At 42.9% G+C, this 16,900-nt stretch overlaps 1 protein-coding gene across 2 annotated transcripts in view; it reads left to right on the plus strand.

Moving 5' to 3' along the window:
- Window positions 1-7,109: 7,109 nt before the first annotated feature.
- The window catches only part of ATP9B (ATPase phospholipid transporting 9B), a 2,445,811-nt gene continuing 2,436,020 nt past the window's right edge, over window positions 7,110-16,900 (plus strand). For both annotated transcript variants that reach the window (XM_078687568.1, XM_078687569.1), the window contains exon 1: window positions 7,110-7,264. In XM_078687568.1, coding sequence (XP_078543694.1) covers window positions 7,179-7,264 — 86 coding nt within the window. In that variant the 5' untranslated portion in view covers window positions 7,110-7,178. The remainder of the gene's footprint in view (window positions 7,265-16,900) is intronic.

Below are 16,900 nucleotides of genomic sequence, written 5' to 3' on the forward strand. Positions count from 1 at the left end.
GGGAGAAGCTGGTGGAACTTATCCAGGATTTACAAGATTCCTATAGTGGTTCTGGGACAACCCTGTCAGAGCCCACTTCAGAGGTTGCGCGTAAGGTCTGCGAGTGATGGGGATAAGGATTCTCATCAGCATTTTCTACAACTTTCCAAACCATGCAGGAGTGGTAGGAAAAGTGTCCCGGCAAAACATTTGGATTTGTCATTTTGATATGATGTTTCCAAATAGGTTTCTCTTTCTGTTTTTCTCTTTCTTTCTCTCATTCACCTTTGTTTTATTTTTAATTATTTTTTCTCCTATAGAATGGAAGGAGATGTTGTAGTAATTAACATATTACCATGCTATCTCTTACTGTGATGTCAGTCCCTTCCTTACAGAATTTTACAGTTTGAACACCAGGGACTGTTGCTGGTATTCTCTGAAAGCTGTGGAGATGAACGGTCAATAAACGTAGTGCTCTTATCTTACCTTTCTCAGTGTAATCACGACAAGAATCCAAGTGTTTATTTAGTAATAGACCTACGACCAACCCAGCTGTAATGATGTACACAGTCTAGTAGTTGTGATGGGAGGAGTAACGGGGTTGGAGGAAGAGGAGGAGCCAGCACAGGAAAGGGGTTAGTTAGAGTAGGGGCAGGAACCGAGCAAGAAGCGGATAATAAAGCTCCCATATAAAGTAGATATCGTGTCTGTCATTATTACCCTAAAGACACGACAACTGGCGACGAGGGTGGGATGTGCAGTCTGCCATCCCTGAACCCTGAAAAGAAGCGTCCTGTCCCTGGGCATCACGAGGAGAAAAGCTGTCCGTGAGACACGTGTGCCCTGACAAAGCCGCCACCTGCAGCTAAAGGTCAGCGGTAATTGCCCCGCTCCGCGATTCATCGATCGCGTGGAGCTCTGCTGGATCGGTGTGGCCGAGCGCTGCATGAAATTTAAACTGAGCGCTAGTTCGCGCCAAAAACCGGGAGTGCATCACAGGTGCATAACGAGATGTGTGCTGTAAAAGAGGAAGTCGGGAGCCCACCCCGATCCTGCTGTGTCGCTCTGAGGAGTGGAGAGCGTGTGAAGAAGCGTGGCAACCCAGGAGAAGCGCGTAAAGAAAAACGCCGGTACCGCTGAAATCGGAGCTCACCCCTGATGCGTGAGAAATGGCACGCTCAAAACGGAATAAGTCGGGAACATATCCCGAGCCTACCTGGATGGTTGTAGTGGCCAAGGAGCGTGGGAAGTGCAGAGGAAGCCCTGTTGCCCGTGAACGTAGCTGCCGGTGAGTGCCTGATGAAGCTAAGTGAGTCGGAAGAATGAATGCAGCCAAACCTCGTGGGAAATGAGAGTTTCTGTTTGGCGGCCATCTTGAAGTCAGGCACTCTTGAAGGACACCCCTGTGAAATGCATGAGCGGCCATTTTGGAGTCAGGCATTGTTAAGCAAACAAGCAGTGATCAAGGAAAAGGCCTAAGCAAATAAGCATTGATAATTGCAAAACAAGCATTGATAAGTGCAAAAACAAGCATTGGAAATTGCAAAACAAGCATTGACAATTGCAAAAACAAGCATTGGAAATTGCAAAACAAGCACTGACAATTGCAAAAACAAGCATTGGAAATTGCAAAACAAACATTGATAATTGCAAAAAACAAGCATTGGAAATTGCAAAACAAGCATTGATAGTTGCAAAAACAAGCATTGGAAATCGCACACAAGAATTTATAAAAGCAATCAAGCACTCGCAAGTGAAAGATACCTCTGACACGCCAGTCCAGAAATGTCAAACTCACCGAGTCGAAATGGTGGTGGTGCAGCGGCGGCAAGTGCAGCGGCGGCAGCCCCAGTTGCAACTGGAGTATCACACCTGCGCCCGCCGGAACCACTGACCCTGGTGGCTGCCGGAAGTATGGGCCCCAGATGGCAGGAGTGGCTCAAAGATCTCGAGGACTATCTTGAAGGCTCAAAAGTCACTGGAGACCGAGACAAACTGATTGCACTACGCAATCTAGTCGGCAAAGAGGTTTGCAAAGTGATTAAAGAACTGCCGACCGATGAGAAAGGAACCTATGACACAGTGCGAGATGCGTTGAACAGAAAGTTTGTGCATAAGAGGAATGTGGATTACGGGAGATATGTATTCCATCAAGCCCGTCAAGACAAAGAAGAAATGATGAGCACATTCATATCCAGACTACGCCGACTGTCTCAGTACTGCAACTTTGATGCATTCTCGACGGAGGATGCCATCCGGTTAAGAGTCATTGAGGGTTGTCATTCAGAGACGCTTCGAAGGCGACTACTGAGAAAAAGTCATGATCTCGACGAAATTGAGGAAATGACCAGGGTGTATGACCAAGCGGAGGAGCATGCCAAGAGCATGGAGACAGGGCGTAGTGAGAGAAGAGAGCAAGCATATTGGATGCAACCCATCAGAACTCGCAGAAGGTCAAGTGAGCGACAGAGAAGATCCAGGCCAGCGTCCCGTCACCAACACAAAGGTCGGCGACGCTATGAATCTAGGAGAAAAGACAAGAAACCAGACCATGTCAGAAAGACAGAGCGTTCACGAAAATGCTATCGATGTGGATATGACTTCCCACATACAGATGTGTGTCCAGCAATGGGTCAACAATGCCAAAAATGTGGAAGGAAAAATCATTTTGAGGTGATGTGCGGAACCTACAGCAAAGAAAGAAGGAGTGAAACAACAAAGTCATTTCGCCCAGATGCCAAACGACATCATGCAAAAGCTGTACAGGACAGAGCAATATCCTCATCTGGGTCGTCACACTCCAGCAGGGAGTCTCGCAAATCCCAATGGACAAGAAGGTCCTCGAGACGGTCATCGTCAAGAGAGTCGAGATAGACATCTCAGGAATCAGCATATACAGATGAATATATCTGCATGGTAGCAGACCCGGACCAGCTAAAGAAATATCCCCCATTAGACATCAAAGTGGGGACACATGCCACCAAATTTGTGTTAGACAGTGGGGCGTCATTGAACTACATGCCCGTAACCGAATATAACAAGATGAAGCCACCACCCCCTTTGAGTCCAGCACACGTCAGGGTGTTCACCTGGATGGCGAAAAAACCACTACCATGCCTGGGCAAATTTGCAACAACACTGAAACATGAAAATAATTCTGTGTCAGCACATATACATGTCATTGAGGGCCCGGAGGCTGATTGCCTCCTTAGTCTGCCTACAGCGGAGCGCCTCCGACTGGTTGAGATCCTATACCGAGTCAGTGATAATCCAGACATTGTTCGTAAGTTCCCCAAGTTATTCACTGGGCTCGGTAAAATGAACAAATGCCTGATTCGCCTGCACATCAATGATCAAGTGCGCCCTGTGGCTCAACACCCCAGGCGAGTGCCTTTTCATCTTCAGCAAGCCGTAGAAGATGAGATACAGGAACTGTTACAGGCGGACATTATCGAGAAAACGGATGGTCCCACACCATAGGTGTCACCCGTTGTCATCGTTCCAAAGAAGGGCACCGCTGTAAAGGTACGTTTATGTGTGGACATGCGGCTCCCCAATACAGCCATAGAAAGAGAGCGTCACCCCGGACCTCACCTGAGCGATATGATCTCAGCATTAAATGGAGCCAGGGTATTTTCCAAACTCGATCTGAATAAGGGATACCATCAGCTGGAATTACACGAAAAATCAAGGTACATAACGACGTTTGCCACTCATCTGGGTTTGTTTCGATACAAACGGCTGAGTTTCGGTATCTCCTCTGCGGCGGAAATATTCCAAGAGGTCATCCGTCAGACCATCAGACACATACCCAACTCACTTAACTACAGTGATGACATTCTGGCCTATGGAGCGAACACACAGGAACACGACAGAGCTTTGGATCGAGTGTGCCATGCTCTCCTAGAAGCTAACCTAACTCTCAATAAGGACAAGTGTGAGTTCCATCAATCCACTCTCAAGTTCTTTGGACATGTGTTCTCAGGGGCAGGGATGAAGCCTGACCCTGAGAAAGTGACAGCACTTAATACAACCAAGAGCCCTCAAGATGTGAGTGACATCCGATCGTTTCTGGGCATGGCGAGCTACTGCACTAGGTATATAAAAGACTATGCCACCATAAGCCACCCACTCCGTGTCCTCACCAAACAAGGACAACCTTTCGTGTGGAGCCCTCAGTGTGAGCGGGCATTCCAAGAAATTAAACAGGCGGTGGAATCAGCGGAAAATCTAGCCTACTTTAATCCCAAGAGGAAGACGGAGATAACGGTGGATGCCAGTCCAGTGGGGTTGGGTGCCATCCTGGCTCAGTACGATAATGACTCTGATCGACGGCACATTGTGGCTTATGCCAGTCGCAGCCTGTCAGACACCGAGAAGGCTTATTCCCAGCTTGAGAAGGAGAGTCTTGCGGTCGTATGGGCTTGCGAGCATTTTAATGTGTTCATTTATGGCAAGCATTTCACCATGATTACGGACCACCAAGCGCTTGTCACCATCTTTGGTAATCCCAAGGCCAAGATGCCTCCCCGCATTGAAAGGTGGGGTTTATGTTTACAAGAATATACATACACAATCATACATAAACCTGGAAAGGCAGAGAATCCGGCGGACTACATGTCCCGACACCCTCAAGCATCCCAGGCCTCACCTCCTGAAATAGCTGAAGAGTACATCCACTTTGTAGTAAGCTTAGCCCGGCCACCAGAAGTCCCCTTAGAAGCGATACAGGAAGCCACTGCACAAGATAATGTTCTTCAGAAAGTAGTGCGCCGACTGCGCACACACCGCTGGAGACACGACAGTGAGGAAGAACAGAGTGATCCTCAAATACGTCAAGAAATGCAAGCCTTCCGACATGTCAGTGAAGAGCTGTCTGCCACCTCAGAGGGGCTCCTACTGAGAGACCATTGGATCGTCATCCCGAGGCAGCTACGTCAAGGTGTGATTAACCTTGCCCATGAGGGTCATCGTGGAGTTGTTGCAACAAAGAGAGCTCTCCGGGAGCGAGTGTGGTTTCCACTACTTGACCAAATGGTGGAGCTCACCTTAAAGGACTGCCCCCAGTGTCAGCTGGTGAAGCATGGAGATTCCCCAGCTCCCCTTCAAATGACTAAACTACCCAGTGGGGTATGGCAAGAACTTGCCATGGACTTTTATGGACCACTCCAGTCAGGCAAGTACGTATTGGCTATCATGGATGAATACTCGAGATTCCCAATAGCACAGTTCGTGTCCTCAACCAATGCCTCCAGCACGATTGCCATCCTAGATGAAATGTTTGCTGCATGGGGTGTTCCCAAAGAGCTTAAAACAGATAATGGTCCCCCCTTTAACGGACATGAGTTCAGTGACTTTGCAAAACATCTCAATTTTCGACATCGTAAGGTCACGCCCTTGTGGCCACAAGCTAATGGCACCATTGAACGGTTCATGGCCACCTTGAAGAAGACATTTCAACAAGCCACTTTGGAAAATTGAGACCTGCAAGTGGCTCTCAATGAGGTCCTAAGAGCCTATCGAACGACACCACATGCTACGACTGGAAAGTGTCCTGCTACCCTCATGTTAGGGCGACCCATCAGAACACGGATCCCGACATGGGAAGGAGCTCTACGACCGGTGTCTCCGACACGTGTCCATCGAGAGCTAGCGGTAGCTGATCAAGCTGGCAAGAGCAAAATTAAATCGTATGCTGACACTCGTCGGAGAGCAAAATCTCCATCCCTTCGTACAGGAGACTGTGTGGTAGTCCGACAAGAACAGTCAAAGAAGACGAATTGTAGGTTCAAAGATGAACCTTTGACTATCACTTAGCAGAAGGGTACCATGATTACCGCAGAGTCTGTGAATAGGCGGATCAGCCGAAATGTGTCACATTTCCAAAAATGTACCCCAGCCATGAAAGAGATCCTTGACAGAGACACGGACTCACAAGATGCGGAAGGATCGAGTCAACTGGGTACGCCACAGAGACCGGATAATCAGACGGCTGTTGCGCCGGCAGACCCTGGAATGAGTCTTCGACCGAGAAGAGACATACACAAACCCAAAAGACTGATTGAAGAACTATAATCAAGTCAGTTGTTTCATTTGTTAACAAAGGGGGAGATGTAATGTTGTACACAGTCTAGTAGTTGGGATGGGAGGAGTTACGGGGTTGGAGGAAGAGGAGGAGCCAGCACAGGAAAGGGGTTAGTTAGAGTAGAGACAGGAACCGAGCAAGAAGCTGATAATAAAGCTCCCATATAAAGTAGATATCGTGTCTGTCATTATTACCCTAAAGACACGACACCAGCAACTATCCGGCTCCAGAGCTGCATGCAACTGCCAGACTCCTCCGAGCACGAGCCAGACAGTCACCCGGCAATCAGGGTTCCAAAGAGAACCAAAAGAACAATAGAACATTTAAAATGAAAACATGAGGTAGAGCAAAGCAAAACAATCATTGAGATTCTACACTTACTACACTTATTTAAAATTACACTTATTTAAAATATTTAAATGATTACTTATTTAAAATTACACTTATTTAAAATTATTTATAAATACACTTACTACACTTATTTAAAATTTGTGACTTGGTCACCAATTAATAGTCTTCATTGGGTGACTAACTGTTGTGAGTTTGGGCACCCTATTTCCCTCCCCACCTATCAGTGGAGAAAGATCCAACAGAGGACCATTCGCCTCTAAGGTGACGGTAATGATGAAATACATCTATCAGCAGAGGGAACAGTACAGTTAGAGGACTGTAGTAGTAAGTAGTGAATTGAAAAGTTAAACTTTAAAATATTTCTACCGCTTACACTGGATCACTTGTTTGTTTATTCCTACTCACGTATTAGTTCAGTTCTTCATCACAGTGTATTTCGAACAGAATATGAAAAATTCGTTGGATGTCCGTAACTGTGTATTGTTGGCAGGTGTTCAATTAGTATCCTCCGCATCCCGCCCCATTAGCCTGCACTCTTCAAAACATAAACACGCGACCACGCTCCCACGTGACGTCAGCTGGCAGGGCGAGCTTGCTGTCATGCGGAGCAGCAGAAGCACAGTCACTCTACGAGTCATAGAAATAGAAGAAAGACTCTTCAATTCCTGAATCTGACAGCAGTCGACGCAGCATGTAAGAGAGCCTATGGTGACCATGCGAGTGACGTCACCCAAGGCACAGTAAGCGGCGGGGGGAGCAAAACATGGCGGACCACATTCCCCTGCGCCCGGTGCGTAGCGCCCAGAAGCGGGCAGCCTATTATAGGACCGCAGAGAGACAGAGTAACAGGTAAAGTGTGCGACGCTTAGGGAAGTGAGGGGCAGGGTTTGCGAGTGCGGAGTTTCAAGACAGCAGAGAGGACAGACCTGTGCGGAAGGGGGTTGAGGGGAGGTATTTATACTACTGCAAGGAGAACTGACCCCCCCTCCCCCGCTCATTGGTACGGCCCGCCCGAGTTTTGGCACGTGGCTATCTCGGTGAGCCAGTCATCTGCTACCTGAGACCCAGGTGTGAGGTAATGCTTGGCAGCATGCTGCTTTCAGCACCCCACCTGCGGCCAATCAGTGTATTTGATGGAGATGTTTCTGAAAAGGGCTACTGTTCAAATATGTGCACTGTGCTGCATCTTTCCTCATGGTAATTCAGTGTATTCTTGGAATATATAGTGATTGCAGGTGTCTGTAGAACAAGTGTTGGATGAAGAGATCATCCTGAGCAACTCCTAGATGGGCTTCTTGGAGGCTGCTCTCGCTCTCTCTGCAGTGACATTTTCCTTTACACCGTCAGACCTGTATATGACATAACCCACGGTTGAGAAAACACTCCCGTTAGTTTATCCTTTACGTTCAGGTAATACCTTGAGTAAAGTTCTTAGAACATAACCCCGCTTAGCACTCCAGCCCTAAGCATATCAGCTAGTCAACTGATTGCTTTTATATCACAAGCAGGCCAGACAGCTAATATGTCACCTTCCTGAACATAAACAATCTTTACAGGCAATTTGCTGTTTCTATGTGTTCTGCAGAATGCAGCACACATGGAAAGAGCAAAATACCAGTAGAACTGAAACATTTCTTTTCATATTGCCTACTTAAGGCCAGGTATTCCCTGGCAATTTTCTTGGCACTATCCCATACCTTGTAAACATGGGGCAGCTTCAAAAAGCAATATGTGTTGCGGCAGATCGCCCACTGCCTCACCCCTTGCTCACCCTTTTCACGCTAAGTGCTGCATAAATAGGGTCATTATTTACAAGGCAGCGTTACGCTCCCTTGTAAATAAGGAGAAGGACTTAACGCCACCAGAACTTTGGAAAAAGTGACGTTCTGGTGGCATTAACTCCTTGTAACTAGGCCCCATAGTTTGAATATAGAAACTCTGTGATGTTCTGCCTTCTCACTGAGAGATAGCAGTTCTCTCTAGTTAAGGTATCCTAGCACTGCTGAGAAGTGGTTTTGCTGTCCGCTAAGTCCTGACAAAAAAATGCTTGCGCTGGCCCACTAAGTACATAGCAGCTACGCCGAGTGGTACTTTTTGTTTCACCATAATGTTTAGCAGCTCAAACTGATTAGTTCGAAGGCCATGGATCGTAAGCTGAGCATGTCCCAGAAGTAAAGGGTGGACAGTAGTTATTATTATTATTGCTTTCTTCCTTTAAGCATCCTCTGCTTTGGACCTACAAAGAAGATACATGGTCAGCTTCAAAAGATAAAAAATTATGCCACATAGGTTGTGCGAGTATGAATCGCTGGGAACAATCTGTTAGCCCAGACCCCTACATTAGCAGGCTCTACTGGCTTCCAGTTGTCAAGTGTGAAATTCCATGTACTTTTTCTGATTTATAACATTGTTCATGATAGTGGCTTGATTTCTGGGAACCCTGGTTGGTTGTTTATACTCCCTGAAGATTTTTACATCAATGGGTAGAGAATGGCTGACTCTTGATTCCATTAAAAAAAGTTCCAGAGGGTCAGTGGTGGAATCATCTATCTCATGTCCTAAGGAATCCAATGGCCTTGCGCAATGTAATTAGAGTTTGAAAATGTAACTATATTAACAAGACGGTTTTCATTTGTTTTGATCCAGCTATCACCTGGATGCTTCTAAATTAGATGCACTTTGAGAAGGATTCTGACCGTATTACTATATGACCGCTGTGCTTAGAAGTGCGTGTTTACTCTCACAATAAAAGTGTATTAGCCCTGCTGATGTTTGTTGGATCACATTAAAAGTGGAGCCAGGGCACTACCTCCTGAAATGTGTTGTATGGTGAAGTTGTATTTGTGGAGTCTAGATAGAATTCTTACAAGTCTAGCAGACGCCTTCCCAGTACCATTTCCGTTGAGAAGGTGTAACAAAGGTTTATGATCACTTAAAAGTGTAAAGTGAGATCCCCAAATGTAAGTTTTAAACTTTTCTACAGCCAAGGAACAGGCAAGGGCTTCCCTCTCAATGGTGCTATAATTGGATTCCGCACCACTGAGAGATCTAGACGCAAAGCCAATGGTGTTTTCTTTAGCACCGTTCCATTGGCAAAGCACAGCTCCCAAACCCTTCTGGCTGGCATCTACAGAAATCTTACATTTCAATCCTGGAGTAAAAGAAGATAAAGCTGGTGCCTCCACAATAACCTTTTTTATAAGATTGAGTGCTAAATCTGAAGCTTCAGACCACAAAAACTTCACATCTTTTTAAGAAGAATTCGAAGAGGTTGCACAATTTGAGAATAATTTTGAACAAATCTGGAATAGTATTCCGTCAGTCCTAAAAAAGATTTCAAGGAATCTTTATCTTTAGGAATGGAAACCTTTGAAATAGCTTGGGTAAGAGAATGCTTGGGTTTAATCCCTTCAGCAGAAATTGCATTCCCAAGATAATCTAACTCCTTTACAAAAAAATTACATTTCTTTTCACCCAAAGTTATTCCAACATCCCTGAACCGTGATAGTACTTTCCTAAGAATTTGGAAATGTTCGTGTTGTGTTTTAGAATGTATTAGGACATCGTCCTGATATGCCTGGACGCATTCAATATCATTTAAAATGGTGTCCATGATTTTTTGGATGACACTGGCTGCAGATGCACAACCAAAAGGAAGCCTTAAATCCTTGAAAGCTCCAAAAGGATTAATGAACGTGGTAAGTTCTGTTGAATACTTCGTAAGTGGAATTTGATGACACACACTTCTGAGGTCAAGAAGTGTAATAAAGCTAGACTCAAAAATGCCAGTAAGTAGGTCCTAGATTTTTGGCACAGGGTGACAGTCAATTAATATATTTTGATTTAAAGAGCGGAGATCCGCACATATACGAATACTGGAGTCTTTCTTTTTAAGAACTACGATGGGACTGACCCACAGTGATGAATCTGTTGACTCAATAATGCCTTCAGAAACCATTTTTTCCAAAACCTTTTTTAAGTCATCTCTAACATTACGTTGAATATTTGTTAACTTATGAATGACTGGACCAGCATTGGATTTGAGTCTAATAAGGTGTTCAAAATTTCTGATTTTTCCAACCGAATCATTGAAGACTTCTGGAAATTCAGAAATTATATCATGAATTACTGTCTCCTCAATATTATGTACAGTAGAGATGGAGACATCATTGATTTGGACAGGAGAATCCGAACCCGGAACTAATTTGAGTCCCATTTTTGCATTTTTGCCAACCAACTATACATTTCCCATTGATGGCTACGTAAACTTTTGTATATACACATCTACCCAAACATGAGATTTTTGTTAAAAAAATGAGTAACATGTCAATGTCCTTACCACCATATGCCTTAGGAATGATGTCTAAGGGTTTTAAGTTTACATTTGAGGACCAGTGAGTATTAAATAAAACATCAGATATGATAGTCACGGGTGCCCCTGAATCTGCCATCATTTCTAAAAGAAGATGATCAACAACAACCTCGCAAGTAGGATCCTTAACACGACTAACATTAGTCGAAGTTTCAACCAAATCAATCGAAAGTATCTTTTTCTTCTGTAAAACATTTGAAAATATATCTACAGCATTAACATCATAAGTATTAATATGAGTATTTTCTAAAGAAGATTCAATGTATGAAGTATCAATTTCATCATTTTCTAAAGAAGATATAGCACTAACTTGAATCGCTTTTTTGTTTCTACAAACAGTGTAAAAGTGTCCAATTTCATGGCAAAATGTGCATCTTTTGCCCAGTGCAGGACAAATTGGGCTGTTTCCAAGATGCGTTTTAGAGCCACACCTGTAGCAAAAAGAATTAGCTTTTTTCTGGAAAGGTTTAGTGACTTTGTTCCTGGAATAAACAGCATTAACATTTATCTCATTATGTAAGGATGAAGTGTTCCCTTCAGAAATGCATTTTGATGAGATAATAGACCGTTCTATACTTTTTGCCATGTCTATCACTTCTGATAGAGACGGATCAAGGCAACTCAAAATTCGTTCCTGAATTTTTTTATGGTAGCACTTGTAGACGAACTGATCCCTGAGAACAGTATCTAGATATAATCTGAAGTTGCAGTCTGCAGCAAGGTTTCTAAGTGCAGATATAAATTCTTCCACAGATTCATGTTGTTCCTGTTTCCTTTTCATGAAATTAAAACGTTCCAACATGACACTGGGTTGTTCTAAAAACTTTCTATTGAGTCTTAAAACTGCTTCAGTGAATTCATTCCATCCATCCCCATTTCCTGGACGGGGTAATGAAGGACGTAAGTTATCAAAGATTTGTCGTCCTGCACTCCCCAAGTGGCTATATAAACTAGCTAATTTCCTTTTTGAAGAGTACTCATCAGCACCTATTCCAATTAAATAGTTTTCAAAGCTTTTATACTACAACTTCCATGTTTCTTTAGGTTTGCCAGGATTAGGAAGGAAGTGATTTAAATTGACGATTTGTTGATTGCTTGCCATGTCACACAAGAGTTTGTAAATTGTATGTTTTTATAAGTTTTAATATTTTTTAAAATAAATGTAAATATAATAAATAAATGTACCTTAAATCTTCACCTTTCAATGTAAAAGTTGCACCTAAGAGTACCTCTTTAAATTGCTTCGTTGCAGGAAAGAAATCGGTGAATATATATATTTTTAAATAAAAATAAGAATATAGTAAATATAATATTTTAAAATAAAGCGCTTCGTTTATTTAAGAAGAGAAACACACTGACGTGTGAATCGTCGAAGAAAACGGCTGATCTCGAAGAAAGATCCGATCGGAGAGCTGTTGTCATGGAAACAGCTTGTTGTGGAGAATTAAAGAAGGCCGCCTGAACGTGGTCACGTAGGGAAACGTGATGACGTGGCACTTCTTAATTCCTCTTCGTTCTAAGCTTGTTGCTGTGACGTATGCCAGAACGTCATGAGTGACAGCAATTCAAACCAATGAATTTCCAAAACGAGAAAAAAGGTATTTATATCACCTTTAACTCGTACGATTTCCGTTTTCGTCCTGAGTTTCACTGCAGATCCAACGAAGCTTCAGGGGAGGTGAGGAGCTCTTTAATGCTTCTTTAAAAAGATCGCGCAAAGCTGCTTTGTTTTCATCGTCGCCAAATGTGGAGATAAACATGTTCTTATAATAATGGAATTATTATTGCAGGAAACACTCAATAGACTTGAATGAATAAGGACGTTTATTCTCGTAGTATGCAGCATAAGCACTGGAGCACGTCAGAGTGAAGTGAAGTCCAACTGCTGAATGAATCATTCAACAGTTGACATACACAAAGAAACAAACACCACGAGCGATGCATCTTTGAAGGAAAACATTCCTTCAAAGATGGGCGCCGTGGAATGTCATCAACACATTCGTAATAAACATAGAAGAAATACAATAGCAATACAGAATCCTAAAGTCGGAACATTACATGTACTTCACAGTGACAAATGCAAAAAGAACAATTGATGGATAGAATGCTGAACAATGTCAATTATTCACCTCCCTACAGAGATCTGGGCCTAAATCCATAGTTATTTTTGCTTACCATGCCTTTTTAGTTTAAACCCAGATATATGCAAATCAGTCTGGACCCTTCTCCTCATGGGAACCGTCCAGCCCGAACTGCCATGCCAAGTCATCCCAGGATCCGAAACAAGCATCCTGGTACCTGTTTTGGGGTACAACCCCTCATCATTCAGCCTAGCTTGATTTCAGGGGCATGGAGAGCATGGGACCCAGTCTGGGCATACATGTACCACTCGGTTGACAAATGCAAAAACAACAATTGATGGACAGAATGCTGAACAATGTCAAACATTCACCCCAGTACAGAGATCTGGGCCTAAATCCATCGTTATTTTTGCTCACCATGCCGTTCCAGTTTAAACCCAGCCATATGCAGATATGTTTTGACCCTGCTTCCCATGGGAACAGTTCAGCCCAAACTGCCAGGCTAGGTCCTCCTTGGACCGCTAACATACATCCTGGGACAGTTTTGGGGTATCACCCATCATCAGCTTGGCTTGTTTCCGGTCCAGGAAAGACCTGGCCTGGCAGCTTGGCCTGGACTGTTCCGATGAGGAGCAGGATCAAGACTGATTTTCATGTTATTGGGTCCAAATTGGGGTGGCATAGTGAGCAAAAGAACAATGGATTAAACCCAGATGTCTTGCGGGTCTTGGGGTAGAGTGGTTGAAAAGTTTCAGCACTCCGTCCATCATCTTGTGTTTGGTACGTTTGCTCTAAGTTGCCAAGGGTAGGCTCTGATGTGGGTCCCTTGCTCGCTGTGCCAGTGGATTCAAGCTGGTCAAGCTGATGAGGGGTGATACTATGAACTGGTACCAGGATACATGTTTCTTGTCCAGGGAGGACTAGGCCTGATAGTTCTGGCTAGACTGTTCCCATGAGGAGCAGGGTCAAGACTTATTTGCATATGGCTGGGTCAAGACTAGGATGGCATAGTGAACAAAAGAATTGTGGATTTAACACAGGTTTCTTGACTGGGGGTGAGTAGATGAAAAGTTACAGCACTCCGTCCATCATCTTGTTGTGTTTGCTTTATTGTTGGCTCAGCTGGAGGTGGAAAAAAGGAACCCCCCTTCACTGTCTGCATTTTGCTGCTTGGACTGGAAAGCAGACAACCTGCAGGCGCTTCCGAACTTGTCTCGATGTCTGAAAATTACACCGGGACATGTTCGTCTGAAAGTTCAGCATATTTCTGTGGGGCCCAACGTCTTGGCAAGGTGGGCAGCGTCTTACCTGTGAAAATAGTGGGAGGATGCTGTGTAACCCGACTTGTGCCATGAGTAGAGCTGAACCATGTATGGGATGTTGACATCCAAAATCATTCATCAATAGTGAATCAGTTCACATAAAGTGTGTGAACTGATGCTATTGATAAATTATTTTGGGTGCCAGCTTTACATACGTGGTTTTGATTCTTATTCTGTGAGACTGAGAGCCTTAGCCAGGTAGCAATCGGTATGCACCATGACACCATCCAAATATACATATATATATATATTCCAGAGTTTCCATAGGAAAAGCATTTTTCGACTTGGCTATAACTTTGGCGTCGTTTCACTAATCTGCATGAAATTTCCCCCAAAATGTTTCAAGGTGGGTTCTATCGGTATCGAAAGTTTGGAGGTGATCCGTGCATTGGGGACCGAGAATTTGGGGTGCGAAATAAGGTTGTGTCTGTAATTTTAATACCCATAGGAACCTTTTGCCACACCTACAGCCCGAACCGCTGAACGGACTGACACCAAATTTGGAAGGGAGGTAGATGTCGGTTCAAGAAAGTGCAATCTGCTTCTTTGGTGTAAATCCGTTCAGTAGTTGTGGAGAAATGTAAGTTTGAAAATATAGTAATATCTCTAGCCGCTGATATTTTGCTATGAATCGCAAATGCACAGGCCAAAGGGAATGCTCTGATTGGCTGGATGCAATTTGAATAGAAAGTTGCAGCCTCCATTTTATCTATCAGTAACGGTTCCAGGGGCTGAAAATGTGTGTGAAAGCCCACGTAGGATGTGTAGATATTCTGACCCCGTGGTTGAGAAATTGGGGTGTTAGTGACACAAGTTATGTGTCCAAAATTTATTTTTTGAATCAGCTGATATTTACGACGATGACACAGTCGCCAGCTCAGCCCCCGTGTACCATTGCGGGAACATTCGTGATTATCAACGTCGTCGCAAATATTGGTGGAAAAAAAAAATACCAGTGAATCATTAATATGCATTGTTATAGAACTATTGATAAATGTTTTTATAGAGTCATATATATAGTGAGTTATCGACTCTGATGGTTTAGAATTAATTATATAGTTATAATTTTTTAATGTGGTGGTGGTTATTGCATTCCTGCCTTTGATTTCTGCTTTCACGACGTAACCGATGGGATCACGACTACCAATGTCATTGTGATCTCCGGCCTCACTTCGAAAACGGAAAATTGGTTTTAGAAATTGTTGTTCTAGAAATACACTAGAAAAACATGAGTTTGAAGTGTTCAGTAATGAACCCCTAGTGTGTAAAATACTGTAGTATGTGTGGATATACATGTTTTGCACTTTATAGAAAAGGTGCGATCATCCCGGTTAACGACGTCATCACGACATCCCGAATAACCGCGTCATCACAACATCCCGAGTAACCGCAATAACGGAAAATAGGTCTGAAAGATGGTTTATAAAGCATCTTAGTAGAATAATATGAGTTTAAACATGCTTTGAAAGAAGTATGTATAAAGTAATGTGTGTAGTACAATGTTCAGAATGGATTTTTGTTTCCGTAGTATTTTTGGATGTGTTGGTGGCCATTGAATGTCTGCTTTTGTTTTATGCTTTCGCGACGAGGCATCGCGATTACCGACGTCATTGCGACCTCAGATGTCACTGCGAAAACATAACATAGGTTTTAGAGATGATTTTTATAGAAACTCTAGAAAAACATGACTTTAGAAAATACTGTAAGAAGCCCCTAGTATGTAAAATACTGTAGTTTGTGTGGATATATGTGTTTTAGACTTTATGGAAAAGGTTTAATCGTCGCGGTTAACAACATCATCGTGTTGACGTCGGTAGCCGCGAATATAATTATTTTTTTGTAAAGGTGGCTTTCTTCTAAATTGATTACAGAAAGTAAAGTTAAAACAATATTTTACTAAATATATAGACAAACTTTATTTAAAAATTGTCTTTAAGTGTATTTTCAGTATGTGAAATACATTTACTGATGACAGATTCTCCACAGTAAATCCGACAATTTTGTGCCGACTTACAACATTGTTAAAAATAAAACCAGTTATTAATGTACTTTCTGATAAACACATAAGAAATCAAAAAATTAGTGGTATATAATATAAATATAATACACAATATCCAATTATAGATAGAAAGTACAACAATCTTAGAGGTTCACTTAAAAAAAAATGGACATTACTATTAAGAAATAGAATTTTAAATTTTTTTAGAAAACTAAAAAAAACAAAGGTTACAGGGACGATATAGTTAAAAATTATCGTTTAAATAATCTTAGAAATTCACGGAAAAAAACAAAGGTTACAGGGATGTTATAGTTTGGGAATAGAATTTAAAATAACTTGGAAATTCACTAAAACAAGCATTTACAATGCAACTGTTTCGCCTTTGCAAAAGTTAGAGCTATTGGCATTGTAAATGACAAAATTTGTATTTATGTGTTGGTTTTGAAAACAGATAAATAAATGGCATTGTCATTTACAATGCCAATAGCTTAATCTCTCGTAAATGCGAGATAAAAACATTCCCCCTACTTGAGAAGTAAGGGCACCTCGCAAAGAGAGTAAAGGTTCAGATCAACGAAAGACTGCCATGTTCAATCAGACTCGAGACAAGGACCCTCAATTTCCAGGTGTCTCATTCTCTGCTACTCTCTCCTAACTTTGCCACATGTAGAAAACAAGTTCGGCTCTTTAAGACTGCACCCCACCACCAAA

This window comes from Lissotriton helveticus, chromosome 4_1 (assembly GCF_964261635.1).
Source record: "Lissotriton helveticus chromosome 4_1, aLisHel1.1, whole genome shotgun sequence".
NCBI lineage: Eukaryota > Metazoa > Chordata > Amphibia > Caudata > Salamandridae > Lissotriton > Lissotriton helveticus.